This window comes from Idiotropiscis lumnitzeri, chromosome 21 (genome assembly GCF_059441095.1).
Source record: "Idiotropiscis lumnitzeri isolate Australia: NSW breed Sydney's pygmy pipehorse chromosome 21, RoL_Ilum_1.0, whole genome shotgun sequence".
NCBI lineage: Eukaryota > Metazoa > Chordata > Actinopteri > Syngnathiformes > Syngnathidae > Idiotropiscis > Idiotropiscis lumnitzeri.
The window spans coordinates 2,346,554-2,374,406 of NC_142411.1; the positions used below are offsets into that span (position 1 = coordinate 2,346,554).

The following is a 27,853-nucleotide window of genomic DNA, read 5'->3' on the forward strand; positions in this document are numbered from 1 at the left end:
CCCCTCAAATTAGCTTGAAATTCAAATCCGTTTCCATGGCAACCGGGCCCCCGAGAGCTGGAAACGGTGAAACAAAGCCCGACCCCACCTCCTGTAATGCTCTGACGCACGCGTCACCCCGAAAACAGATGCTGCAAAGAGGATGGGGGGTAGCTGTGGGGGGGGCCTTTTTAAAAAAAAAAAAAAGAAACACGGCAGCATATGCCAGCTCTCAAGCACCCATAAAATAACACACACACGCTTATGAATGCACACTCCCCAACTGGCGGCCTCGCCCTCCAGCACTAAGAGTGATATTTTACTACCCGCTTCTGTACCACCCACTCAGGGGCAAACAAAGCCGGGCGGAGGGGGTCTGGCACTGGGGGTGTCACCTCACCGGAGCGGAAGGGGCGAAGGGGCAGGCTTTACAACAGATGGGAGGTAGTGCATGGGCCGTAAATCCTCCGAAAAAACAAAAACATCTCTGTTTTGTGCACGCTGACATTTGGGGATCGATCAAGTGTCCTTTTATGATTCGAGGGCATACATTTCACCCGCGTTTCAGCCAATAAGATGTCGAATTCGGCTCAAGTGACTATTTTTTTTCCCCAAAATAGCAACAAACGTGCTAAGTATCTGCGAAAGAACAGACAACATGGGGGCTCAGGTAATGAGGCACCTGTTTTATGGGTTTGGTCATGTGACCTTCGCAAGCTGAGCCTTTCGGCACTGTGATGTCATTTTCAGTTGACAGCTCATGGCAAAATGGAAGAGGAATAAAAACGGGTGGATTTTACTGCTTAATTCATATTCCACAAATACAATATTGAACAGAATACCGTATTTAAACTAATGGGGTCGCATAGAATAAATTATGAGACGGAAAAAATTTGACTCGACTTCCCCTTTAAGGTCATATTCCTAATGTCACGCCCTGCTTCTTGTCAAAACATCAGAGAAATAATAATTCCAAGTAATCAATAAAAATCTATTAGTTGCACATTTATAATAAAAAAAAGAGGAAGAAGGGGGGGGGGGACATGCTTTGATGCCCGTCTGCTCTGAGATCTCAGGAGATTCGCTGCCGTCTCGCACGGTATTGGTTCAACATGTTTTGACCAAAATCTTGAGGTCACACATCTACACACGCACCTTCACACAGTCATCGTCACACACAACACCGCCAGGCATTTTCATTGTGTTATAATCACAGCATCCTGTTTGTGACTCGCTGACATCAGTTCCCGTTTCCTCTTTGATTAAAACAAAAAAATAATAAAATAAATATGCAGAGCATGGCGGCAGGGGCCGACTGATTTTCTCACGCACGCGTTTTTTTTTTTCCCAGGAAGCGACAATGCAAACAGGCCGACTAATCAACTCCTGTTGTGATGCTAATGTTTTAAAAGGAGGGGACGCTGACGTTGTCCATGAAGCAGAAGTCTCATCAATTATCACTAGGTGCCAGTAATGAGCCCACGCACAAAATAATCACACTTTTTATCCAAGCTGTGCACGAGCCTTGGGCCACAACTAATGATCTCTCTCTGAGCATTATTCTCTTTACAGTAGTGCAGTTATGAGGCAAATATTTATTATTTTTTTTATTAAAAATGCTTGCATTGATTAGATGATAATAAATGTGATTACTGATAGTGCCCAGTCAACTTATATTTCAATGCTGACAATGTTTGGCTGTTTCAAGTAAACAAGTATCAATAAAAGGCCCTGAGTGACTGTATATTGGATGCCAAACATATTTCAACATTAAATATGTTAAAATTGTTGAAGTGGTCTATTGTATGCAGTATAATTTTAAAATATATTTCTATCATAGTTTCAAACAGGGTTTAATTGCAAATCTGATGCAATGTCTCGGAATATTACTTGCAGGCATTGCTCTGAAAGGCTGAGACAGGGTTGCATCAGCCTCACGGTGCGGTACAGTAGCAAAGAGTGACAGCGCAATGAGCCAATCACATTTTGAGTTCGGTTAGGTGACAGCTCATTGACCAATAACGCTCAACCAGAGGGCGTCCCTTTCACGAATCATTTCAGCCAATAAGATATTGAATTGGGCCGGAGGACCGTCCTATTTCGGTGTCCGAGAATCTGATTGGTAATATTCAGACGAGGGTATGAATATAATTATTCTTACTGGTTAAAATGAAAATATGACTCCGCCCACCCTTGCCGAAGCATATAAATAGCAAATGCGCCTCAGGAATTCTGGAGAGGAAACGCGATCGGTTGAAGTTAGCGGTGCAGGGACACAGTAGAAGGGAAGATTTTTCACCAGCTTTTAGTTGAAGATCACACGCGTCTTTAAACGTGTTGTAAGCCGGCTGAGCAGCTGGCCGAACGCGCTTGTCTTTGTTTTTTCGTTAGGCCCTAGCGGCTCCTGCCACCATGGCTTTTTAAAAGGCACTATGCGGCAAGTGTAAATGCAAATGGCGATGCATCGGCAAAACCCCCTGCGCTCCCGCGTCCTCGCAACTGCCAAGCAGTTGGGCTCCAGTACCGCTCGCGGTATACCATCGAGCCAACCGGTACCGCTGCTGCTGGACCGGAGGAAGCTAACGTTCGTAGCCAGCTAGTTTAGCGCGAGACCCGAGCAATTCCATTCATACATCGTCTTTTTCGTAACGAGCATCATGAAGCCTCAAGACGTCCTGGCCACCAAGAGCTCCACCAGCAGCCTGTGGATCTTCGGCTACGGCTCGCTGGTGTGGAGGCCCGACTTCAAGTACAAGCGGAGCAAAGTGGGCCACATTCGGGGCTACAAGAGACGTTTCTGGCACGGAGACAACTTTCACCGCGGTAATGACGAGTTGGTAAGTCTTAATCTTTTATTTTATTTTATTTGTGCCCATCCCTCCCAAGGGTGTTGTCTCATATGAACCTCCTTTTTCATTACAGCCCGGAAGAGTGGTGACGTTGATTCCAGATGATGACGTAAGCAGATCTACTTCCGCTTTGATAGCCATATATGGCTTGCAGTTACGAACAATCTGACCATTAGCTAGCCTTATTCTGCAATACTTTACTAAACTAATTTAGTACACCAATACAACATTAATTGTGGCAGCTGTTCCGGACCGACCTGCGTTAGCGATTGTATAAAAATTTTTAAAAAACATCATTAATATTAATAAATGCCACTTCCATGTTATAAGCATTTTTTTAACCCAAAAATCTACACTAGTTGTCCATAAATAGGGTAGCATCTGTACTTAATGTTCTCATCTTGATATTTCAGGCGAGCACATGGGGCGTGGCCTTCGAGGTGAGCGGCGCTCAGGTGGAGGCAGCCCTCGAGTACCTAAACGTACGCGAGGCGGTGCGTGGCGGCTACAACAGCGAGATCGTGGCCTTCTATCCGGAGGATGGCGGCCCGCCGGTGTCTGCGCTGTTGTACATTGCCACCGCTGACAACCCCATGTATGTGGGGCCCGCAACGCCGGAGGAGATCGGCGCACGCATCGCCGTTTGCGAGGGCCGCACGGGCCACAACCTGGAGTACCTGCTGCGACTGGCTGCCTTCATGCGGATCAGCTGCCCGCATGTGGATGACCAGCACCTGTTCGCCGTGGAGGCGGCGGCGCTGGCCATGGTCTCCTACTTGTTGGAGGCCCAGTAGCTTAAATGCACACTGAGGCTTGTCTTCTAGTCGGTTTCACCAAATAGCACGAAGCATTATGACGTTGTTGCATTGTAACACTTAACCGTTACCTGTTTTAAAACATTTTTTTAAACAGTTCTATGTGTTAATGGTTTTGTGCATGTATGAAAACAAAAGGTGACATTCAGTGTGATTGAAAAATAAAATGTTGAAAGACCAAGCTATTTTTTTATAAATGGCTGCTTGATCATCTTTAATAGAATGTATGCACTTAATACATCCGTGTTGTCATGCACTCAATGAACAGGGATGAATCACATGCTAACCAGATGACGAAATGTAAGGAAAGCATCTCAACCCCACAAAATAGTTTTGGTGCACATAAAACATTTTGGCCACAAATGTGTATTTTGTGGCTATATTTTTGGCATTTCTCACAATTCGAGCTTACCTTGCCAAGCTTTCAGAAAACGTGTAGACTGCCTGCAGTGAGATGAGCACAAACTGTGTCATGTGTTGCTCAATAAATCTCTTTTCTGTTCCCACCTGCCAAAAAAATTGAGAAATTAGACTTTGCCTCATCCACGTATATTGATGCAGCTAAACATTGCATTGTATTCACATTATTTAACACCTGCAATCAAATGAAGCTGCTCAAACTCTCAATCACCATTGAAACAAAACATTGAGTCTGCCTCCAACATGGCAGCCTTGGACAAAAAAAAAAAAGACTAAATTGGAATATTGTGTGTTGCGTTTCCCTTTTCATTTCTTTAATAGACTTACCCCCTGTTTGTAGTTAGATGACTCTGTGGGGGTCAAAAGTTGTGGTTGTCTGGTCGTTTCCTGTCGAAATAAAGCTATTGAACGACCGAAAAAAAGAGGTATCATTAGCATGCGAAATCGATAGTACCGTTTGCCCCAAAAGTCACTAAAATCCCTTCAAACTGTGTCTGAACGCACTATGGGGAAATAAACTAACGATTCAAAACCCCCAAAGCAATTAAAATGTGTTCCACAAAGTGTTTTTTTTTCATATAAATTTATACGATCAAATTTGAACTGCTTACCTGCTAAGCGTAATTAAGAACTGGTGTGGAAAGCAAGTTTGACCACGAAGAACACCATCTGCTGTTTCCAAAGCTGAGGATTGTGGGAAATGAAGTCCGCCATTTTCTTCCATATTTTCCTTTAACAATATGATTTTTTTCTTAAATTTTACAATTTGTTGAACGTTTTTATTTAATAATGTTTGCAAAACTGGATAAAATAAGTCATTTTATTATAAAATGTATTTTTTTCCCCTCCAAGGACCACTGACGTTATTTGAATCTCGTTCAACTACATCCCCCTATCCCGTCATTTTTAAATTGAAAAAAAACAAACAAAAAAATGGCGTTGCTTGTAGTCCTTCGCTTGATGTCTCTTTACACTCCAAATCAACATTAAAATGGTCTTCATTACACATGGATAAAACACACAATGGATTTAGCACTCTTTTTATTTCCACGCGACTCTTCCTGTTAGTAAAATGACAAATTCATTTCTGTTCATAATATACAGGTGACCTATAAAAAATAGACAGGTGGACGTCGGGGTGGAAGCCAGAGAAGACGTCACCCTCATCATTATGTAGCTACACACCTGTCTGCGTGTGTGTATGTATGATACAGGGGATCATGTCATTGTGGTCACATTTTAAACACATGCCTATCACTCACGCGACACCCAAAAAAAAAAAGAGTCATATTCCTCAAGCACAGGCGCTGCCCCCCAACAAAAATATAGATACAGTACATATATAGTGACTTCATTACAATGTACACAAGTTTTACAAGTGAATGTCCTATTCACAGTTATGCTAAATTGGCGACGCTAAACTGAAATAACTTAATTCATAGATCACAAACTCTTCGCATTCAAATCATTCATTTTATATTAGCAGCATTTGTCTTTTGACCCTCATTTTGGAACACTTTGACACAAAACATTGGACAGAAAAATATATAGAAATCCTGCTGGCTTGAGTGTCCGAATGAAGACCTGCCACGCTTGTCATTACGGTTAAAAAAATAGGAGCTTTTTAGAAGTAGAAAAGCTGCAGATATATTTGGGGGTCGGCGATGAAATGCAGCGTGCTCCGCGAATGGCAATTGTTAAATGACCGACAACAACCAAAGGTGAGGGTCACTGATGGAAAAGGAACGTGTGGCTCAGTTTATTGGACAGCCCTTGAAAATGGAGGAGAAGCCTGGAGACATTAAAATAAGATTGAAACGTATGAGATTTGTGACCATAAGCAGTGTGTTGTCATGAAGTTAATACTGCACTGTTTATTGGTTTAGGCACAGGGGGGGGGGCGCTTTTGATGATCACAGTGAGACCAGGTCAGTTGTGTTGTATAGTGGGAGCGGACTTGGATTAGTGCATCAATGGGGTCCTTTGCTCTTCCTGACGAGTTGGTGGTGGCCATGAACCAGCTGCTTGCCGGGGCTCGGAGCAGCGGCAGCGCCTCCGCCTCCGACCTTGGCCTGCGGAGATGAGCCTCTGGCGGGGTGAAAGGCGGGACCGGGGGCGGAACGACCCACGGAAGGCTGCAGTGGGTTTGAAACGGCCAGGCCCGCTGGAAGAGGAGAGAAACAAAAAGAGGTTCAACCATCATCTCGGGATTTTGTGTTTTAAGAGAGGTAATGAAAATAATATTTGCAAATTCCATGAGTTTTTATTTTGACTTTTCATCGCATCAACCTTTGGATACGCTGTAGCCGTATGCAGCGTACGCCGCCGCCGAAGCGGCCGCCGCGCCAGCCATCGCTCCCGCCATCGCTGCCGCGCTGCCCGCCGTCGACTTGCGTCCACGCCCTTTGCCTCCGGATTTGGGCCCACCACAGGATCCTTTAGGGCGTCCTCGACTCCGGCCCGATCTACCTCTGCCAGGACTGCTGGTGTCTGAGGTGAAAATACCTGAAAAGTGAGAAAAATGGAGAATCATGAATCCCTAATATTCTTTATATTGATGGATAAAATTCTATTTCCATTTTTTTTTTTTAATTTTTGGTATTTTTGGTCTACATGTTTTGTTTTGTTGTTTCCCAAAAATATTTTTAATTTTTATAATATTTTCATATTTTTTATTGAATGTTATTCTATTTTTCCTAAAATTTGTTCTGCCTATTTTTTTTATTTCACCCCGCCAATTTTGGGGGATTAATTTTAATTATTAATTTCCCTCATTTTGGAAGGGGTGAATTTACTTGAGACTGGCCATTTTTCCTTTCTAAATTTTTTTCCATAATTGTTTTTTTTCTGTCAAATATTTCCCCCAATGTTTTTATTTCACAATATTTTTTAAATGTTTTTTTTTCAAAACATTTTTCATTTATGATCTGGTATATAGTAGAACCTCTGTTCACAAATTGAATCCGTTCCGTTACTTCATTTGTGCATCAACACAGAAAAGAAAACTTTTTCCATCTCTTCCCCATTGTCAGGCGCTTTTGTGTGCCAAATACTCCAGTGGCTTCTTCCTGTCGCTGGTCTACAAATTCTCTTTGCAAAACGTTGAGAGCACTATACCAGCAGCGGGTCAGCCCACTTGACGCTTTAGTTACCATGACAACTAAGGGCGGAGCTACATTGTGGCGACAACAATATTGTAATGGATAACATGAGGCGCACTTGAACAAATAATAAAAATGATGAAGAACCTCGAGGGGAGCACAGTACCGTTCATGTTGTCCGAGACGGATCCGGATATTGAGGCGGGGGAGTTGGTGGCACGCGACTGCGGCGCAGAGGAAACCGGCTCGTCCACGATGACCAGCATGTCGTTGCTGCTCTCGTCCGCCTCGGCGTCCGGCGGCAGCGAGCCGGGCTGGAGCTCACTGCTCAGCGAGATCTGGTGGCCCAATGGAGCGCACGGAGACATGCACACAGGCTGGGGGTCAGGGTACATACGTAGGATTGAGGGGGCCGGGCCCGGTATTACGGTAATCGACCCGTAGAGGGGAGCGAACGTCAAGAGGATGGGAGGAGGAAGTGTGAAGCGGAATTTGAAAGGACAAAAAGTCGAATGAGACACATTTGGTGAGCCGGCGGATGTGAGTCGTGACTTCACAAATCCTCTTGGTGCTCACTCACCTCGCTAAAAGGGCTGGGCATGGCCGAGTCCATCTCCACGCTGATGAAGGAGTCGTCGCCGTCCGCCGACAAGTTGGAGTTGTCGGCCGAGGGCGCGTGCAAGATGACCAGGTTGGCCTCCTTCCTCCTCTTGATCTCAGACTCCTCCGTCTTCTTCTGTCGCACAAGAAAAAAAAAAAGAGATTGAATCAAAATGGAAGCGCCTGGAACCCGCTTGTACAACGCGAAGCCTTCAAATGAGGTCACTTCGGTGGACTTTGGATAATTTCAGGAATTTTGGAAACTTTCCATGGGAATTTTTGCACAAATATGGTGCAAAAGAAAATGCTTATCCTGTATTTCCAATTTTGAAATATTTCCAAAATCCCTCATCTTCCCTTCCCATGGAAATCTCCTGGAAATTTTGCGGCCCTTTGAAGTCTTACCTTCTCAGCATACTTCTCCCTCTTCCTCTTTCGCTCCTTCACTTTGCTGCTCTCCTCTTGCTGTCGCTTCTCCTCCTGTCTTTGACGCACTACAAACAGAAATGTGATTTTTTTTTTTATTGCCTGTGTTTATTAAGGATTTTTTAAAAACCTCACATTTCTTCTCCAGCTCGTCGTCATCCAGCAGCAGGCTGACCACCTCCTTGGGTTTGAGCGTGTCAGGTTTGAAGTTACCTCCGGATATCACCACCCTTTGGATCTGAGCACAAAGAAACTTTTTAGAACGTCGCACTTCACCAGCGGGCGATCGGCAATCTTCTTCTTGGTCGCAGACCTCGCTCTTCTCTTTGGCCCGCTGCAGGATACGCTCCTCGATGCTGCCTTGGCAGATGAGTCGATAGACGGTCACCTGCTTGGTCTGACCCAGCCGGTGGGCCCGGTCCATGGCCTGCTGGTCCACGGTGGGGTTCCAGTCGCTGTCGTAGAAGATGACCTGGAAAAAAGATGAGGAGGATGAGGAAGATTTTTGAAGATTGCGACGTATATTGCCAAAATCTATTTTTTGTCTTTATTTTTTTGCAAAATGTATTCAGATTACCCCTCAACATAATAACTCCATGTTCTAGGAATTCCTCCCATCAAGGGGAATTCACAGCACAGGCCACTTATCACGACTGCACACGATTTTCGACATATTTTATGCTTCTGTGTTCAAATATGTTTACGATGCGTTTAAAACGGAAACTAAAATTTCGACTTTTAGCGCAAATGTAACTTACAGTGTCGGCAGCGGTCAGGTTAATGCCGAGCCCGCCCGCTCTGGTGCTCAGCAGGAACACAAAGATGTCCGTCCTAAAACAGGACAGTGAGATGGGGAGGAAACCTTTGAAATTGAATTGAACTGATGAAAACAAATATCACAACGGGAAGGTTTTGGGTTTAAGAGCGAGGCGCTAAGCGACAGCCAACGTCCACCCACCGACTCTGGAAGTCCGCCACCATGTCTCTACGCTCGGAGATCTTTGACGATCCGTCCAGGCGCATGTAGGTGTGCTTGCGGTAAACCATGTACTCCTGGAATGGACGATGGAGGAGAAAAGGGTGGAGAAATCATGAACAAAATTCACTAGAAGGTCACATATCGTTTAAAAAAAAAAAAAAGAAGACATTTAATGTGAAATGACGCCGCGCAGCAAATCCTTTGTGAGTTGCCCGTTTCAAAAATGTCCCCTCGCCACCCCCACTCATATTTTAAGTGAAGGTAAAGGTGAAAATGGCATTGTCTTTTTTTTTTTTTACAGTTACCGTCCACTTGCATTGGGGCCCAAATGGTGCACCCAACAGATCCAGCAGATGCGAGCGAAGGCACGTGACTGCCTCCTGCAGGGCTGGAGTGGAACAGTCCGTAATCATTTTTTGATTTCAATCAGTTGGACATGTTGAGCACCAGAAATACGTGCCAGAACAAAGGCAAACCTGTTCCTGTCGGACAACTTGCTCGATTTAATAACTAAACCTTATCTTTGACCAAAATCTTTTCAACTCATATTTTGGAATTCCTGTTTGATGGTCTCCATAGCGGATAGCTTGATCCTGCTTCAAGGCACGCTGAAGTCGACATCCTATCCGTGCAGAAGTCTGCCAAGCTGTTGTGGAGCCCCCCTCGCCCCCCCTAAAGAGCAAGGGGTCAGCGCAAACAGCAGTGATGAGGTGACATGTTGATCTGCCTTTTAAGCGCCACCCCCCCCCCCCCCCAAACCTCTGACCTCCTCGTTGTGAAACATGACGGTCGGCATCGCATCAAAACTCGCCGACCTCTGCAATCATTACTGATGATAGCCAGAATTTTACACGACGTAACCCCCCCCCCTCGTTCTAAACCAAAGTCACGCTCTCCTCTTCGTGGATGCCATCCTAACTGGCCCATCTGTTCCGATTGAAGGCGACATTAGCGCTCGCCAAAATGTCGCCTTTGGATTTGCGTCCTCATTTATGAAGCCTGTAGCAATATTTGTGTATTTTTTTTCCTGATATTTCAACATGATTTGACTATTAGGCCTTGGACAGGAAGCCGAGGGGGATCCAATTTGATGTGATTTGATTGAACAAAACCTTTTAAATTCAAGGTGGCGACATCTAAACATTTGCAAGAATTCCAAGCACCCGTGAGAAATGGTCTCGCAGCGCTTTGGCAGCAATGTTATTCTTCTCCAGGCCACCCAGGTCTCCGCGATCCATCACGCCCGGCGACACGGCGTCAACGGGAGTGAACAGCCGACCGGCGACGAAAACAATGACGCTAATGACAGAGATTAGCATCCAGCTCTCCTTCGCTCATCAACTCCATCTGCGACGAGGCCCCAGAAGCCGGGCTCGCACCGATGCGTCATTTCGAGCGGGGGGGGGGTTGTCTTTAACCCATTAGTAGAGGGGATGTTGTCACCGCCATCCATTACTGTATGAGGTCACCGGCAAACACGTCTATGAGCGTTTTCTCAATGCTGTTTTTTCAGTCGCAGCGTTTTTGCAACGCACCGTATATACGCCGATCTTATATTGGTGGCCAAGACGAGTGCACCAGATGGAGCAGCACAATGGCGTTGAATTGATGCCAAGTGCGACAAAAAAAAATCCAAATTTATATAAATTACTGTATATTTCTCCAATAAATTTAGAGTGAGATTTGTTGTTTTTAGGGAGACTAGAACAGATTAATTGCATTTCCACCAATGAGGAATGTTGATTTCAGATATGACTGTTTTGAGAGACGAGCGCAGTCTCAGGACAAAAAAACTCGTATCTCAAGGCAGCACATTCTATCGTGGAGAATTGACTTTTTAATAGCGTGCATACAAAAACAGTGATGAGGGTCATTTTTTTTCTACGTCTCTTGAACAGGTTGTGTCCGTTCCAGTTTGTTCCAAGTTATTCTGATTTAGATATTTAAAAAATTATGACAAACATTTCGGCGTCTGTCCGCAACAGGGCTGGCATTCAGTCAAGAAAAACATTTGGAATTGTTCTATTTCATCTCATTCCTCTCCGTTTTTGTCTTGTGCTTGCCCCCTGAGGCTCTTGACACCCCCCCACCCTTTCCATCACCCATCTGGCTTCTCCCATGTCCCCTCCAGATGAGACCCCGCTCGTTAACCCGGACCTGTTAATTAGCCACCTAATGAGCGCGCTAACGAGGGAGCGGCGGCGGAGGGAGGGTGTGGGGGGTTCAGGCGGAGGTGAAGCCATTAAAACAACAGGCTTAGATGCACCTGACAGCGGCGTGTTTCATGGACATTTGTCGCACATTCTGCAATGAATAACGCATGAAACTTAATGACCGAATTTAGGAGGGGCCTATCTATGAATCCTAATGAGGATAGTTCAGCCCCAATGGATGCTTTTGTCGGCAAAGGGTGAGATTTGAGGCGAGCTCTTGCAATTGGACAAAGTCAAAGAAAGAGATTTTGGAGTGTGCGGCACGTGTGGTCGTTTGTATTTCTACCTCGAGCAAGTCGATCATGCGGGTCATCTGGGAATAGATGAGGACTCGGTGTCCCTGGGCCTTTAGTCGACTCAGCAGGATATCCAGGGTGTGAAGCTTGCCACTTTCCGTGATGAGACTCTCCTTATCTGCGGGGAAAGGAGACGCCGATGATTTGACTTCAAATACCCAGAAAATATCATTTAAATGAGAAACTAATTACCCTCTGGATTTGTTTTATTTTCTTGTCCATTTTTTATACCAATATTTTTTTTTGTATCTTGTAGTCTAATATTTGTGTTAACCCCATGTATTTATGATTCATGTGTGTGTAAGCCCGGACTTTTATAAACCTCTGTATTAGCTTTTGGATTTTTTTGGGCGTCCCCAATATTTTAAGTATTTGATCAAATTTGCCATATTTTATTCTAAATGTATTGGATTTTATGAAAAATATTTTTGTTCTAGTATTCTGTATTTTCCTCAGCATGTACCAGTAGGTATTTTTCCAAATTTTTCCACATTGTGCATCCATCCGCTTCTCCTCACAAGGGTCGCGGTGGTGCTGGAATTTATCCTAGCTGTTTTCGGGCAGTAGGCGGAGGACATGTAATTTTTTCCCCCAAAATGAACATGCATAAATATAAACCAATCAAATAAAAAACCTCATAAACCTCGAAAACCTCATATGCCAGGACAAAAAAAAAACATGCAGCCCTTGTATGCACTGAGCCTGGCCCTCTCCTCAGAGAAAATCTGCCGTCTACATTCATAGGTCATCCACAATCCGGCCAATCAATGCAAGTCCTCAATAAGCCATCTTCTCAAGGATAAAGGCCCCTTTCACCGGAGCAGATCAGCTCGGCCAGGTTCAATCCTCTTAAAGCAGGCTGATCGGTTCTAGAAGCCTCGGCCCTTACTGGGCGGAAAAATACAAGTGGGAGAAACTGCAAGAACAAAAAAAAAAAAAAAAAGGTGATTTACATCCTCGAGCTACAAAAGAAGAAAAAACGGGCCGAACAGTTGGCGGAGGCCCACGTTCCGACAAGTATGGAAGAAGTCCACTTGCTGAGGCATTAATGTCATCGAGACAACGGCGGGTCGCCCGCTGACCGTCAGGCCACGGGGTCAGTTGCCGGGGTCAGGTCAGGGAGTCCCGGTGGGAGAATCCGGCGCGGCCTCAACCGTGGGAGCACGCACCCATGACGGCACTCCCAGTTATATTCTTCATCCTCTGCTAAGAACTGCAAATATAAGTGCCGTACTGAGGAGTTGAGACCAAGAGCAGCGTAATTGCCATTCAAACTTTTTAGAACATTCCTCTTTATTTTTATAACGTAAACTATTTTTATCTGATCAAATAACGTACGTAACAACGTATCACAGGTGGCAGAGCCCAACGGAACCCTCAACCCATTTTTTTTTTTCAGCATTCTGTGCTAATGTGCACTGAGACTGAACCACGACCTCTGACCTTTTAGTGCAGTCACCCAAGCGAGGTCAAGCCGGCAGAGGTGTTAAAGAGGAACTAATAGAAGCGATGAACAAGGGAAACACCCGCGGGAGTTCGGGTGGGGGGGGGCGCTCACCTCTGGGTCAGCGCAGGAAATGGCTATGAGCTCAATTTTGAGCTTGTTCTCAGCGTTAAATGTGCTGCTTTTCACTTACAGCAGGTTGCTCGGGAACGCTTCGAGAAACTCTCCCTAACGGAGGTTCCTCGCAGATCGACTCGATGTAAAACCACCGACTGGCGACGCTTTGCGCTGTCCGTACTGCTCGGCTCCAGCTCGCAATCTGTTGCTGCTTAGCGGATTACGTTTAAGCCTTCCAGACTCTGTCGCTGACATTTGGGAAGATGTGTTATGTGACCTTAAGCGAGGATCTGAACAAGACGTCTCAACGTAAATCTTGGATGAAAACAAAGAAATCCCAAAGACGCATCGTTCCCAAACGTAGTTCTACATCCAATAAAAAGCCAGAGCCACGAGGATGAATAAATCGTTATTTATGCAGTCTGTCTGCATCCACCTTTACGCTTTTGCTTTTTATATACACCAGAAATGTGGCATGATTTAGAGAAAACTTTGTACTTGATTAAAACAAATTAAAATTGTGAAGCACTTTTAGAACCTATTAGTCCATCTCGATGCCATAATCTGATTTCCGGATCGAATTGCAAAAAAAAAAAAAAAAAAAAAATCACGAGGAATTGACACACCCTAAACATGTTTTAATTGGTTATAATTATTTAAAAAAAAAAACTGGAAATTAAATAAATAGCTTACCGATAATAATTTGAAGTCACAAAAACAAACGCGGCACAGAGGACAGCATGGCGACGACCACGCCCCAAAACGCAAGCAAATCCCATTTGGTGTCACACCACTCTGCTGTTGCCATGGATACACATATCAAGCTTCGCCACCTGCCTTGCCTTCACATAACCAGCACCCCCCGAAAAAACACACACCCCCACACACTCCAATCCAATCCAGCCTAAAAGGGGTGTTGGCCCATGCAGCCCCTCCCGGCCACGCATCCTGCTGCCAGATTAGGCGGCGTCGTCCCTCCTCTCGACCCTCCGTCACCAAAAGAAAAGACTCCCCCGTCACAGCCCCCTCGGCTGCCTGTCCCCTGACGGTGTAATCCAATCCCTGTAGGGCCAGAGCCAGAGGCCTGACACGGTCCTGACCCAATTAGAGGCCTGCTGCCAGCTAATTAACCCCGGCCCAGCCCCGGTGCCTGGCGCCTGATACTCCCAAACCAACTAACGGCGCTAATTTCATTAATACTCCACGCCGGCCCTTCTCGTCCTGTCCTGTAAACGCCACCGCCGTCCCACCCTCTCTGGAATTGGGCCAGTTTGGGCCGATCTCCAGGATGAAAGATGATGGATGGTCGGTTATGTGAGAAATGGAGACAGATGGGGGTCGAAGGTGCGATCGAACCTGCCGTCAGGCCCTCACTGTATCATGATACATTAGACAGCCCGATCAATAAGTCAATGGGCAACACTTGTTCATCACTGAGAGTGATGGAAATATTAGCCCGGCGATGCTTCACCGCCATCGACGAGGAAGATTAAACTTAATTTCCAAGCGGCAATGGCAGAGCAGCGGATTTGGAGACAGATGCGAGCAAATATCGGGAATTTCTCGACAGAAGGGGGGCTCGGTTACCAACAAAGTTACAAACGCTGTGAGATGGAGGAATCTTATTAGAACCTACATGACAAAATCGTGCATACTATTCTTTTTTAGCACACTGGATTCTCGTCTGCGATGCTAAAATGATTCCGCGGAAACCCGAGAAGAACGTGACGCAACTGGCTGGCCACAAACATGCAACAACAGCGAGACGGCCTGATTAAGACTTTCCGGGTTTCTCACCACAGAACTGACTCTGTCGTTTAAAGTCTGCACTGTGCTCATCATGTGGCCAATGTCGCCCCCTACAGTCTATTTTCAGACTTGATTTGTATTCTTTTTTTTTTTTTTTTGGTTTTTGCGGTATAACTTGCTGAGCTGGCCGTTTTGTTTTGGACTAAATTCCACCGAGAGGTCAACGGTGCCAGCCAGATGAAACTAAAGCGAGCCTGCCCGGCTGTGTTGTTTTGCGCCCCCTCTATCAAGGGCGCTTCCTGCCATTTTTTACCCACGAGCGGCATTCCTTTGAAGGGACAGGAAGGCCGGGCTACACTTCCCACAGCCCTCGACGCGGCTTACGCCGGCATCTCTCTCCCATGGACACGATTGCTCGCTTACGCATTCCAAATACAATCGTGGCAACGGCTCGAAACGTTTTCCTCAACGTCACAACCTCTGGTCGCGCGCACGATCCGTCAATTGGCGCTGCGTCGTGTGAAGCGGGTGATTTTGCCGAGGGGGGTTCTTCTAATTACCGGCGGCGGCGCAGGAGACGCAAAGACAGCAGCCGAAGGTTATTTCGGTGTCGCACTGGAATGTTCTGCAAATAAATCCTTTCGCGTGAGAGCAAAACAGTTCTGTTTCAAAACAGGACACGTTTTCCATATATTGCCATTGACTAATTAAAAAAAAATCTTAAAAAACATAAGATAAAATGATTGCGCATTAAAGTTACATCCAAATTATACCTAAAAACAAAGAGTTATTTAAAAAAAAAAAAACTAATTTAAAGTTAAATGAAAATTGAACGCAACTTATTTTTTTCTATACCACTAGAGGGAGCTTGCGCACCGTATATTTAATTTTGATCAATTTGCCTTTTTTTGTTTCATCTTTTCATGTAGCCAGCTTTTATGTTATGATTTCATTCTGAATTTCATCTTTTCACATTTTCACAAACACCTGGGAACTGTTTAAAATTTTGAACAAAATGCATAATATGCCCCACGGGCTTTGTTTTTTTCCGCGTTGTTTAATAATGCCCTTGATTAGATTCCTCCATTGATACCGGCATACTCACGCCACGCCGGTCAAAACAAACAGTCATTCAAGCCCTGCCATTTGTTCCGAAACGTGTGTGTGGGGTGTGGGAAACTTCGGCCGGGCTACCGTACATATCTTGAGCCTTGATGTGGCAACAATGTGTTCGGCGGAGGACGGGTGCCGCGACGTTGGGTCACTTCCTTCCTCCCGACGCTGAGAAAGAAGCGGCAGACTGGGGCGCACAGAAAGAAAGCCCTGAGATTGCCTCACGGGCCACGAAAAACATCGACCGGACTACAAGTCGGACTCGACGCATGCAAGAATCTTAAAGGACGCCTCACAGATCTGACTAACACGCACACACACGGAGAGCATCTAATAGTGTTACCTAACGAAGCGCTTGAACAATGAGGAGCACACCAACTTCCTGGCTTTGTCCGCCTCCTCGTGACTTCACAGGAGCGCTCAGACGGTTCTCACAGAGACACGCAAATCCTTGTTTTTGCTTTCTCACTCGGGCGCAAAAATACTGACGAGCAACAAAGAGTGTCCGTTTTTTTTTTTTGGGTGGGATCATTATTTTTCATGTGGTTAGATTGACAGAACATGAAAAGTATTTTTGACATCATCACGTTATTCCATTTGAAGAAAATGCGAGCACCGCAACAAAGTGGAGACTGCAAATTGTAATCGGGTCAGTGGAACCCTCACTAACCTTCTCACTGTGTGGCTGATTTCAAAAAAAAAAATTTCTTTTTTTTTTTAAGAATTTGGGGGGTTTAAAATTTAAATGTTCAAAAAAAATGTAGTATTTTTTTTTCTTTCAAAAAGAGTTGCTGCGGCTAATATACTGGTCATGTATTTTGATGGTTCAAAACCCGAACTCACAAAATTCATTCAGTAGCACCATCTGGAGAAAAAAAAATAACAACAAATACAGTGTCACCTTTGGACACAAAATTGGGCGGATACGTCGATCATAACAGGATGCGCGAGAAAATTCAAACAGGTGTTCGGCTATCTTGGTTTGAGGCAACCTTTTCCACGAAATACACGGTTCGTACTTCGGCAGAATCCAAATAACAAATTAGCCCAAATCGGAAGCAGGTATACTAACTCGACATATGGGTCATGCCAAATTGCTCCACTTTTTTTTTTTTCCGGCTTCTATGCGGTCTTCAATTCATCAAGGGCTCTTGTTTGCGACTGAAGCCAGACAAAAAGAACACGTGGCTTCCCGCTCCGAGCCAACGAGACTTCCAGCCCAAGGAGGGTGGTCAACCTAAACTATGACAAGTGAGCATTTATCATTGTGAGCAGGTCAGTGAGACGGGAAGTGTTGTGTGTACAAGTGTGGCGGCCTCTCTCCCGCCGCACATCCATCAGCCTCCACTTTGCTCAAAGTGACCCGCAATTCCACCGAGCCAAGATTCTGCGCTGGAGTGCACGTCCGCGCCCGCAATCTTCGTCATTGTGATGACACACACAACAGAGGCAGAGGATGCTGACAGGCCTCGTTCTAATGACTTTCTCAACCGTGAGCTGACCTTTTGCGGTATTTCCCACGGGCGCCTCACGCCGCAGAGGTGTGCGTGTAGGAAATAAAGCTGGGAAGCTCAACTCATCAAAACCGCGTTCAAAACGACGTGGATGTTTATTTACACCTCATGAAAATTGGAAAATCTGCGAGCTCGTTGTATTAGATTGAACATGTGTTCCTAATGAAATGTCCCGTAGGAAGTTCCGAACAATGTTGCCGCACACCACATAACTTACCTGGAATCCGAATGTAGGACCAGCCGTGTTGAGGGAAGACGGCCATCACGCCGCCGGGCCGTTGCGGGAAGAAGGCGCCGCCGGCCCTCCGCCGCCAGTTGGAGGCCAGATCGGGCGTGCCGTAGAGGAAGCATTCTTTGAAGACAGCACCGCCACCGGCGCGCGTCACCCGCCACTCGTGCTCGGCGCTTCGATCGGCGCAGTAGCGCTCCATGGGAACCGCCGTCACCTGGTTGAGCGAAACAAAGAGATAATGGCTTTAAATACAAAAAATAGAGATATCAGCCGCGTGGGAGGCACAAATAAATATAAATACCCTCGGTGTGGCTGCGAGCAGGAATTTGGGCGGGAGCGCGGGCTGGCACGGCCGCAGTCGCGAGGTGGCAGAACGGCGACAGTGGACGGTCACGTCGGCGTGTCCGACCATGCCAGGCCTGAGGGCCGTGAAGACCAAGTTCTGATGGGAAAAAAAGTGTATTGATGAGGTCTTTGAATGCGGCCTTTTGGTCCGTACTTCAGCTGCCAGCTTAAAGTGCCAAACGTGTTACGTAAACGGTCTGATGACCTGCAGCTTAGAAGAGATGAGCGCCACCATGTGGCCGGATGAACCGCGCATTTCCAGATGTGTGCCACAAACGTGTTTATTTGTGTGGCGGAGGAGAGAAATGATGGATGCGTAGTGCCATCTATTGGCGATTCTGAACAATGAATTGGAAGTTGCTCTTTTACTTACCCGAAGCACCGGGCTGGTTTGCGTGTTGGGGAAGGACGAGGGTCTGTGTATCCACAAAAGTAGGCCATTGCGAGACAGAGTCTTGGCCCCCCCTTCGTCCTGTGCGCCATCGTCCTGGTGGACGAACAGTTGCTGACAATGTAGTCGGTATGCCGCCTTCAAGGACAGAAAAAGGGCTAACCACCTGTGAAAGGAAGGATATTGAAAATATCAACTAAGGGTTAAAAACAATTTCTCTGGTAATATATTTTGAAAATGATGCAGCGTTGCTATTTGAATTCTCACAGGGAGAAAAAAATGGAAAATATGTTCACACCATTTTTAATTAAATTTTCATTCAATATTTAATTGCATTACATTGTATTTAGAAAAATATTATTTTATTTCATTTGACTTCAATGTCAAAATTTTTATTCAGACAGAATGGTTGTGAAATATTAATTCATTACGTTTCATTTCACACTGTGATTTAACTTCATTGTATTCATTTTATTTTAGGCCTCTGTTTTTTTATACTGGTTGCGAATTATTAATTGAAAAATTGTATTGTAAAAATGGTCAATTTTACTTCACAACCTCGCTTTTGCAAACTTTAATTTAGGCCGCTGATGTTTTACGTACATATTAGTTGTGAAATATTAACACTCAAATTAATTGTATTAGTTTTTATTTCATGCCGCAATTTGATTAGAACTTTTTAAATATTATTTTAGGCATGTTTAATTGTATTCATACGCATATTAGTTGTGAAATATTAACATTACTTTGTCTCAACGAACTTTTTATGCTGCCGTTTTATTTTATTCAGGCAGCTCACTGTTGTGAAATATTAAAGCGTAATAAGCAGAATATGAGCACTTTGGAAACGCTGCAGAATTCAAATGACACTCATTTTCAGCTTCTGCACTTGGTTTTCTATCTTTAAAATGAGTCAATATCTCACCGACCGGACTAAAGTGCCTTGCAGCATGAGGTTGGACATCTCGGCCGGCGACACATCAATGAAGCGCAGGAAAGAAAAACAATTTCCTTCATCCTCGCCTGCGTTGGTGGACAAAACAAAATATTCAAATGTTATGAAATTGGGAATTTCAAAGCTGACCGGCAACTCACCTCTCCTGTGAAAGAGCGACTGTTGGATATGATGTGGAGCAAAAGGAGACAGCAGCACTCGCAGTGACCTGAGAGGCACACGTGGAGACATTTGGAGGTCACGCTCACTGCGAACTGCGATGCGCGTCATTCTTACTTGTCTGCGGCCTGCCTGTGAGCGTGGAGGAGGCCGTGGCGGTAGAGGAACTTGGCCAGAACGTAGGGCGCCAGCGACATGTGGAAAGGAGAGCGCGTCTCCTGGCGCTCAAACAAGTCCGGGTGATTGCACACCTGCAGAAAGAAAACAAAACACCGTTGGTCTACCGACCCAGGCAACTTGAACATCAAATCGATCTCGTCCCTGACCTTCCTGAACTGCATGACCAGATTCATTAGCGACGACGTGGTGCTGTGGGACTGCTGGGCCGTGCCCATGGAGGACTGCAGCAGGTCCTCGATGGAGATCTTGTTCCTCAGGGCCTGGTAGAGCAACCTCTGCCGGGACGTCAGCTGGCAGTAGGTCAAGATCTCGATCTGGGTTAGAGAAGCGAGAAGCCGGCGGCAGTATGAGAGCGAGGTAATGAACGCAAAGAAAGACGGCTGACATGATCATAATCTCGTGAGACCGAAGAGGGAAAGCCAAGATAAATGTGGGGGAGTGGTGAACTTTTGACTCCCACAGAGGGAGTGTGAGCGTGTGAGGTGACCCGTGGGCCTCCAAGTAGGACCTTGACGGATCTGCCAGCGAAGGCTCATTACGGCGATGTAACATTTACTATGTCAATACGCTGCCCGAGGAGATGAATGGAGCAAAAAGTGCACGTTTGCATTATAGCGCACTTTGTCTTAGTTCCTGTGGAGCTTAACTCGTTTGCTGCCATTGACGGGTATACACGTCAAAAATGGCTGCCAGTGAATGAGTTAAGCATCATAATGACATTTGTGTGGTGGGAGAAGGTAGTTGGTGTGTGCGTGTGCGTGTGTGTGTGTTGTACCTTATCCGATAGCTCGTTTTCCACATCCTTCTTGATCCTGCGCAGCATGAAAGGCTTGAGGATCATGTGCAGTCGCGAAAGTTGGTCTGTGAATCACACAAGAGTTTCTTTGTTCTTGTTTTTTTTTTTTAGACATATTGAGCTTTTTTTTTTCAATTTAAAATTCCTAGATAAAATAATTGCATTGTCCTCACTCTCGTCGATGGCCGACTTGTTCTCGGCGTGGCTCTCTATGTCCTTGGAGAACCACTCGTTGAATTCCTCGTGGGAATCGAACAACGTGGGCATGATGAAGTGCAGCAGGGCCCACAGCTCGGCCATTGTGTTTTGGATGGGCGTCCCCGTGAGGAGCAGCCGGTTTCGACACTGGAACTGCAGGAGGATCTTCCACCGCACGCTAAAATCACCAAAGTGGTGAGAAGCGTTCGCCACCGCCCGGCCTCCCAAAAAAAAACAAATTGAAATGGATCAATACGCACGCTTACCTTGTGCTGCTTTTCAGCGCCTGGGCCTCATCCAGAACCATGTACTGCCACTTGACCCTCTGGAAGTACTTGACGTCCTGGACCACCAGCTGGTAGCTGGTGATCACGACATGGAACGGGGCGTTCTGAGTGTAGAGGGTTTTCTGGACACACACACACACACACGGCGGCAGATCTTTAATTATAAACCAAAAGGAAAAAAAATGATAGCATCCTCATCTTTGGCTTACCTGGCTCCAGAATTTCCGAATAACTTTGCGATCATGAGGGTTCCCCCAATATGGTAACACCTGAGGGACAAATTGGATAAAATGAATACAAGAGGGGATCAAATAAATGCTCAAAATTAACCAATAAAACTTATTTATACAACTTATATTAGAGCCCAGACAAAACATCAAGACCACTCTCAAAGAGCCCCGACCTAAATCCTATTGAAGGTCGTATCGTTCCAAAAGGATGTGAATCCATTTTACTCCCAACAAAAAGTCAAACAGCCCGATAGCGACGGAGCCGAGGCGACGTTCCCAAGGGGGAAGGTTTTAGCGGAGCAACAAGCATGAATCACTACCTCGCTGACAAATGCGATGTGAAAAGCATTTCGGCATCATTACATCGATCAACGCCGGCCGCCATTCAATTGTTTTCGGTCAGACTTGAGGAAGCTTATCTTCTTTGTGTAATACGCTCTTTTCACAGCTCATTAGTAGAAGAGACTGGAGCTGATTTATTGTCAAGAGTCGTAGGGAACATACACTTGCAAGTCTGTGTGTGTGTGTGTGTGTGGCACGTACATCATTTTCCCTAAGAAGTCGCAACTGTATTTAGATCGAATTTTGCCTCCTCGTGATCATCTTTCTAATGGCGAGTGCCAAAGATTCCCACCTTGAACTTGGGCACAAAGCGTGAGAACTCCTGATGCCAGTTGTTGAGCGTCGACGCGGGCGAGATGATGAGAAATGGGCCCCAGATGTTGTCTCGCTAGAAAAAAAAAAAGAAAAGGGAGCAAGCGTATTTTTGTTTCTTTGAATTTTTGGGTCAACACCAAATTCAATTTAGTTAGAGACAAAAAAAAAAAGTGTGGAATGCTAATGAAAAATGGTTAAATGCGAATATGTTATAAATTGTCATGCTAATCTCCTCTAGATTGAATAAATGCCACGATATAAGGAAGCGGAGTATTTCATTTATATCAGAGATTGATAAGAGGAAGAAGCTCGTTGTGGTTCCTTTACCTCGGCAAGGTGGGCCAACAGGGCGATACTCTGGACCGTCTTCCCAAGCCCCATCTCATCAGCTAGGATACCGTTAATACCCTGCGAAGAATGGAAACTTTTGAATCCATCAACTCTGGTTAGCAAAGGGAGAAAAAAACTAACTATGGCCAGCAGAGGGCAGCATTGCCTCAATTCTTTTTTTTTAAATGAGCTAAACGTGTCACAATTAGGACCCTTGGAAATGGGACAAGCAGCTTGAGATTAATGAAAGTAATTTTACAACAAAGAGTGTCTCAAAAAGACATAAAAGATGACAGAGATTATTTAAATTTAGAAGTGAAAGTGATGATGTAAAATACTTACATACACACGAATGGCACGCAAACACACACTAGAGTTTGTCAAATGTCAAATTGTTACGCTGCTAAATAAATTTGGTCATCAAAAACACATTTTCATTGTTGTTGTTGGTTTTTCACAGAAGGAAAGAACTTCATATAGTCATAAAGACATTTTGTGAGCCTTGAAAGGTCAAAGAGAATATTCTAAATTGGTTGGCACTCAAAGTGGTTTTATCAGTTTTTTTTGTTTGTTTTTTAAATGGGCTGGCATCAAAAATGTGAGTAACACCTCGTCTTACTTGTTCATAGAGGTTGGCGAGCCAGTTCATGCCTTTGAGCTGGTAGCCCTTCAGCTTGCCGTTGAAGATGGTGGGCTGCGGGATGTCTTCGCCGGCCTGGATGGACGGGTTGGACAGACTGTAGCTCTCGCCGAACCCGGAGGCGGCGGCCGCCGAGGACGCGCAGCGGCTGTCGTGGGAGTCCTCGTCGAACATGCGTGTCTATGGGGGGGGGGGGGTTGGACCATATTTGAGTATGCGCATTTTTTGTGAGCCGCTGATTCTAAAAACCGCGACACGTTATTATCGGAGAAGCACTGCCCTTGCTGGATCTTAATTGTAACCGGCACTTTACCGGAAATGATGTGGCATCTGCCTCAATTTGAGCGAGGAAAGATTCTGGTGTCTGTACGAAGAGAAATGTACATCAACTCACTCTCTGTTGATGGATGTGGTAGGCCTCCTGCGCATTCCTCAGGGCTTGAGACTTGTAGTATTCGCTGTCTAAAAGCAAATAATGTCATTCGACACTTTCAGACTTTTATTAACTGCACATTAAGAGACGTCATACCGTAGTCCTCCTGTCCCACGTTGACCATCACGCCTCCCCCGATGTCGATCTGCCGCCGCGCACTGGTGTCGTCCAGTTTCTTCAGGATCTCCTCTTGGTCGTCGTCGTTCCCCGGCGATCCGGCGGACGCTTTGCCACTCATGAAGTGGGCGTAGAGCTCCGTCTGCGTGATGAGGAAGTTGAGCTTGCGCTGCTGACGCTTGGCCTGGAAATTGGAACCGGTGTGTAAAAATGGAGGCACGCTATCGGCCAAACTCGTTGCGACGCCACCTCCCCTCCGCCTACCTCCTTCATCTCCTCGTCCAGTTTGCGCTGCTCCAGCGCCTCCTTCTCGGCGCGCTTCCTGTGCTCCTTCTCCACCTTGTCGTACTTTTTCCAGTAGAGCATCATCTCTTTGGTGAGGCGGCGGGCGCGAGGCAGCGTCTCCTTGCAGTTCTTCTGCGCCTGAATGGCGGCGCGCCGCACCTCCCGCATGCACTGGTGGGCCAACTGAAGATGGGACAAAAGGAAAAAAAAAAAGGAGCCGACATGTTACGAGAGGTTCACCAGGAGATATTTTCAAAGTGTACCTGAGTTACCTTTTTCGCATTGGCCAACACCAGGTTCTTAGCGGAGGTCTTCTGCTTGAAAGACTGCAAAACGGGTCAGAATGAAGCAAGAAACCTTTCAAATATGCTTCTTTGCACTTATTCAACGGTTTACAAATAGTTGGTTGCAAATCTGAACCGTACGAACCTTGGGGATTTCCTTCTTGGCAATGGTGAGCCACACCTTGCGTCGGCGTGCATTCAGCTGCTCCACACTCAGGTGCTTCTTCTTCAGTATGGGCGCCGGCGCGTCCTGCGAGAACTTGGCAAAGGTCTTCGCCACGTAAGGGAGGCCCTCGTCGGAAAAGTCCCCCTCGCCACGTTTTTTCTTCTTCTTCACTTTCTTCAGCTTGGCTGCGGAGAAACACGGGCAATGTTCAACTTTATCGTCAAAAAATGATCATGTTTTTTTTTTTTTTTACCCTTGAATTTTTTCTCTTCTTTGATTTTCTTCTTCTTTGGGCCTATGAGGTGGCGCTGCTGCTCATAGAAGAGGTCTTGACTGGAGAGGAGCCCCGTGCTGTAGAATTGGTACTGCTGAAGCTGCAGCACAAGTTTAAAAAAAAAAGGTTAAATCAACTGTGTAATAATGGTGCATTCATGAAAAGTGGGAATTTTGAGATTTCCACGTCTTAATTTTCGGTTTACCTCTCGGTCCGTGTGGAACTTGTTCTGGTGCTGCCTGGCGTAGCGATGCAGCCTCAGCATGTCGTGCAACTCGTCGCGTGACATACTGAAGTCCGAGTCGTCCGAGTCCGTGTCCGAGTCGGTGGTGTTGTCACTCAACAACAGGCTCTAAAAAAAAAAAATTTTTTTTAAAAAGAAGAATTTAGGAAGAGTGCATTTGGACAAAACAATGCAAGATATTCATCACCTTCAACCATTTCCGATTCTTCTTCATTTTAGAGAAATTGTACAGGTTGGCCTTGTCCGTCTTTTGGTCTAGAAAAAATAAAAATCACATTTCACGTTATGACTGGATGCTTGAGGGGGAACGTCTCACGGCTTTACCTTGCAGAAGAACGCCGTTGAGGGGCTTGCCTTCGACAAAGCCGTCCTCTTGGTCACACGGCTCCCTCTTCACCGTCAAGGGTTCCATGGAGAGCACAGAACCCAAAGCGTCGTCGCTGTCGTCGCTGTCATCGCTGGGAAAGTCACAAATACGGAAATGCACTCGGCAAAACTACAAAGTGATTTTGTTCTCATCTTTCACAAGATGAACTCAAAGATCTCGAACTCTTTCTGAAGTATGTGTTAGTGAGCACTTCTCCTTTGCCGAGATGATCCATCCATTGCGTTGCGGAACATACATTGCCGTTTGTCGAACGATAGTATCGTATCGAAGACTTGTTTGACATTACCTGGTGACATCTCTGTTGAAGATGTCGGCCGTCTGGCGCAGAAAGCTTTCCAGCCTGAGGGAGCGCTCCAAGCGTTGCAGGTAGAGAGGTTTAGCCAGGCCCGACGAGCCCCCCGCGCACCCGGTGGGCTCGGGCCGCCCGCCCTGCCCCGACGCCATGCAGTCCGGATACGCCCACCCGCCCAGCTAGGCAGGGATGTTTACTGCAAGGGATGCAATGAAGGGAAAAGGGCCATTGTGGTTTATTATTATTATCATCGAAAATGAGACGCTACTTCAAGGACACTGTGTAAAACAGAGTACTCTATTTTGAGGGCCTACCTCTTCTGGAAGTGCGGTCATTATTCTCGGTTGCAGGATTTTGGATACACAGAACCCTTAAACAAAAATAATGTATGGATCATACAGTGTTGAGTGATATTAAAAAAAAAAAAGTAAATAAATAAAAATAATCCTCCGCTACGATATTTATGGCAGTTTCTCAATAAAAAACAGCTTTATATTTTGTCCACCATTTGTGTTGGCATTAATATTAAAAATATCTTCAGGACATGTGTTATCTTTCATGTAAGAAAACTAAGGTATCAATGTTCATGGACTGAGACGATTCTCATCATGTGTTGGTCAGAATCAGGACCCAAATGTGGGACGTGGAGCCATTTTGAGAGCCTCACAGACAACTTGGAAAAATAAAATGACATTAGATCACTTTAATACCCAAAAGGCAACAATGTGAATTATGAAAGCCAAAAGATTAGGACTTCAAGATAAAAACAGCACACCATGTGATGGAAGCTGAAATAAAATATAAATAAGATTTTAAAAAACATCACATTTATTTTATTTTTTTCATTAAATAAGAGTAATTGGAAAATGCAAAAGAAGTTAAATGAAGATCCATCTACAGCACGTGTTCTCATTATGAGCACAAGAGAGCTGGAGCCCATCCCAGATGATTTTGAGTAAGAGGCGGGGTACACCCTGGACTGGTCGCCAGCCAATCGTAAGGCACATTTGGACAAACAATCAAACGACACCACTGGAAAATTCATCAATTTGTATGCATGTGGGAGGCGAAACCCCACGCAAGCAAGGGGAGGATTATGCTAATTTCACGCAGGAGATTGAACTGAGTTTCGAACCCCGAACCTTACAACTGCGAGATAGACGTGCTTCCCATAAGAAACACCACATCACACCAAAAACTGAAAATAAATATCAATAACCCTAAATTTAAATAAAATGTGTCCTCGATTGTCATCCACTTGTAGTTAGCTCAACTATTTAGCCCATGCTAGCGGGGTGGCTAACCTTGAACGTTGAACTGTGTGCTGAACGTTTAGCTTGGGGTGTAGCAAAATGCTAAAGGAGGCTTAGATGCTAACACTTAGCCGCACCGCATCACATCAACTTCAAGTTGAAGGGGCGCTGCTATCAGTTCACCTTATAGGGGGTGAATGTTATCTCACGGCCCGGATGGAGTAAACTCCGGGCTGGTGTGCTTGATAGCATTGCGCCATATTAGCATTAGCTTTAGAGATGCTAACGGGAGTTTTGACAGTCTTCACGTAACATTAATGTGAAGTGAACACACCCGCCCTGTCTCTTTAAGGCCACTACCTCCCTTGCTTTAACTATATATTAAGATACTGCTTTAATGACTTTAATTGTCTCGCCCGTTGGTCGGGGAAGGCGGCGAGGCCCTAACCGGCCCGCCCGCGCCTCGAGTGTCCTTGCAGGGGGAAGCTCAAGTTGTGGTCGTGTGTGCGATCCCCGTGATTTTCATTCTTTTCTCCCTCCCGGCCATCTTCCCCCCACCATTGCTCCTTCGCCGTAACGGTGTCTCTCACCTCGACCCCCCCGTGTGGCCCCTTTCGCGTGTCTCTCGCCGCTGCTGCTGACTCTCGGTTCCCTGACTCCAAAATGGCGGTTAAAGGCGCCGAGCGAGTCTGAGCTTTGAGTCTGCAGCAGCGGCGGAGAGGCGGCCACTTTCTGTTACTGAGAGAGCACAGAGACACGACGCCATGGAGGCACAAGCAAGGAGCAGGCTTTTGAATCGAACGCCGAGCTACGGCCGCTCGCTTTTCGGCGTGTCCGACGGCAGGACGTTGACATTCAAATTACATGACACATGAAAATAAGTCAGAAAGTGTCAGAAATAGCTTTTCATGGGATGAGGAGGCGGTTTATCAAATATATCGCGCGCACATGGGTGACTTTCCGATGTCGATTAGTAGCGTCTGCTTTCTGCGACGGTTCCCGAGCTACGTCGTACGTCATCATGAGGGAACTCCGTATTTGGTATGGCCAAGTACAAAGGAAACCGTTATGTAATTATAAAAACATATTAGTGTCATAAACG

At 45.7% G+C, this 27,853-nt stretch overlaps 2 protein-coding genes and 1 long non-coding RNA gene across 5 annotated transcripts in view; 1 reads left to right on the plus strand and 2 right to left on the minus strand.

Annotated features, from left to right (window-relative positions):
* The window catches only part of LOC148316415 (uncharacterized), a 51,903-nt gene extending 47,752 nt beyond the window's left edge, over window positions 1-4,151 (minus strand). The window contains exon 1 of the long non-coding RNA XR_015840176.1: window positions 4,056-4,151. This is a non-coding gene — a long non-coding RNA (uncharacterized LOC148316415). The remainder of the gene's footprint in view (window positions 1-4,055) is intronic.
* Window positions 2,354-3,808, plus strand: chac1 (ChaC, cation transport regulator homolog 1 (E. coli)). Its single transcript, XM_088286393.1, has 3 exons — window positions 2,354-2,816; window positions 2,902-2,937; window positions 3,242-3,808. The coding sequence occupies exons 1-3, from the start codon at window positions 2,637-2,639 to the stop codon at window positions 3,620-3,622; spliced, it is 597 nt and encodes a 198-aa protein (XP_088142519.1). The 5' UTR covers window positions 2,354-2,636; the 3' UTR covers window positions 3,623-3,808.
* Window positions 4,152-5,087: 936 nt separating the features above from the next.
* ino80 (INO80 complex ATPase subunit) lies at window positions 5,088-27,509 on the minus strand. 3 transcript variants are annotated; one of them, XM_088286700.1, is made up of 36 exons: window positions 27,342-27,509; window positions 25,813-25,868; window positions 25,493-25,694; window positions 25,143-25,276; window positions 25,006-25,073; window positions 24,780-24,926; window positions 24,554-24,674; window positions 24,280-24,485; window positions 24,123-24,176; window positions 23,830-24,033; window positions 23,545-23,749; window positions 23,410-23,477; window positions 22,995-23,195; window positions 22,373-22,453; window positions 22,023-22,118; window positions 21,368-21,427; window positions 21,138-21,280; window positions 20,847-21,049; window positions 20,653-20,738; window positions 20,024-20,191; window positions 19,815-19,948; window positions 19,679-19,746; window positions 19,513-19,606; window positions 18,566-18,749; window positions 18,149-18,289; window positions 17,833-18,061; window positions 11,669-11,796; window positions 9,149-9,243; window positions 8,949-9,021; window positions 8,504-8,662; window positions 8,326-8,428; window positions 8,170-8,258; window positions 7,745-7,897; window positions 7,331-7,502; window positions 6,353-6,568; window positions 5,088-6,227 (listed from the first exon to the last, which is right to left on the minus strand). In XM_088286700.1, exons 3-36 carry the CDS (start codon window positions 25,648-25,650, stop codon window positions 6,034-6,036), a joined length of 4,635 nt encoding a protein of 1,544 aa, XP_088142826.1. In that variant the 5' UTR covers window positions 25,651-25,694; window positions 25,813-25,868; window positions 27,342-27,509; the 3' UTR covers window positions 5,088-6,033. The 3 variants fall into 3 exon arrangements, with proteins under 3 accessions (XP_088142826.1, XP_088142827.1, XP_088142825.1); XM_088286701.1 differs by having other exon boundaries at window positions 7,745-7,900; window positions 19,830-19,948; window positions 27,342-27,508; XM_088286699.1 differs by having other exon boundaries at window positions 7,745-7,900; window positions 27,342-27,507.
* Between the last annotated feature and the right edge of the window lie 344 nt (window positions 27,510-27,853).

Coding starts and splice junctions, on each gene's coding strand:
- chac1 (XM_088286393.1), top strand. CDS start 2,637: ATGAAGCCTCAAGACGTCCTGGCCACCAAGAGCTCCACCAGCAGCCTG. Junction 2,817..2,901: donor ACCGCGGTAATGACGAGTTG/GTAAGTCTTAAT, acceptor TTTTCATTACAG/CCCGGAAGAGTGGTGACGTT. Junction 2,938..3,241: donor CGTTGATTCCAGATGATGAC/GTAAGCAGATCT, acceptor TTGATATTTCAG/GCGAGCACATGGGGCGTGGC.
- ino80 (XM_088286699.1), bottom strand. CDS start 25,650: ATGGCGTCGGGGCAGGGCGGGCGGCCCGAGCCCACCGGGTGCGCGGGG. Junction 25,074..25,142: donor CAACGGCGTTCTTCTGCAAG/GTAAAGCCGTGA, acceptor TATTTTTTCTAG/ACCAAAAGACGGACAAGGCC. Junction 23,478..23,544: donor CGTGGGACAGGAGGACTACG/GTATGACGTCTC, acceptor ATTTGCTTTTAG/ACAGCGAATACTACAAGTCT.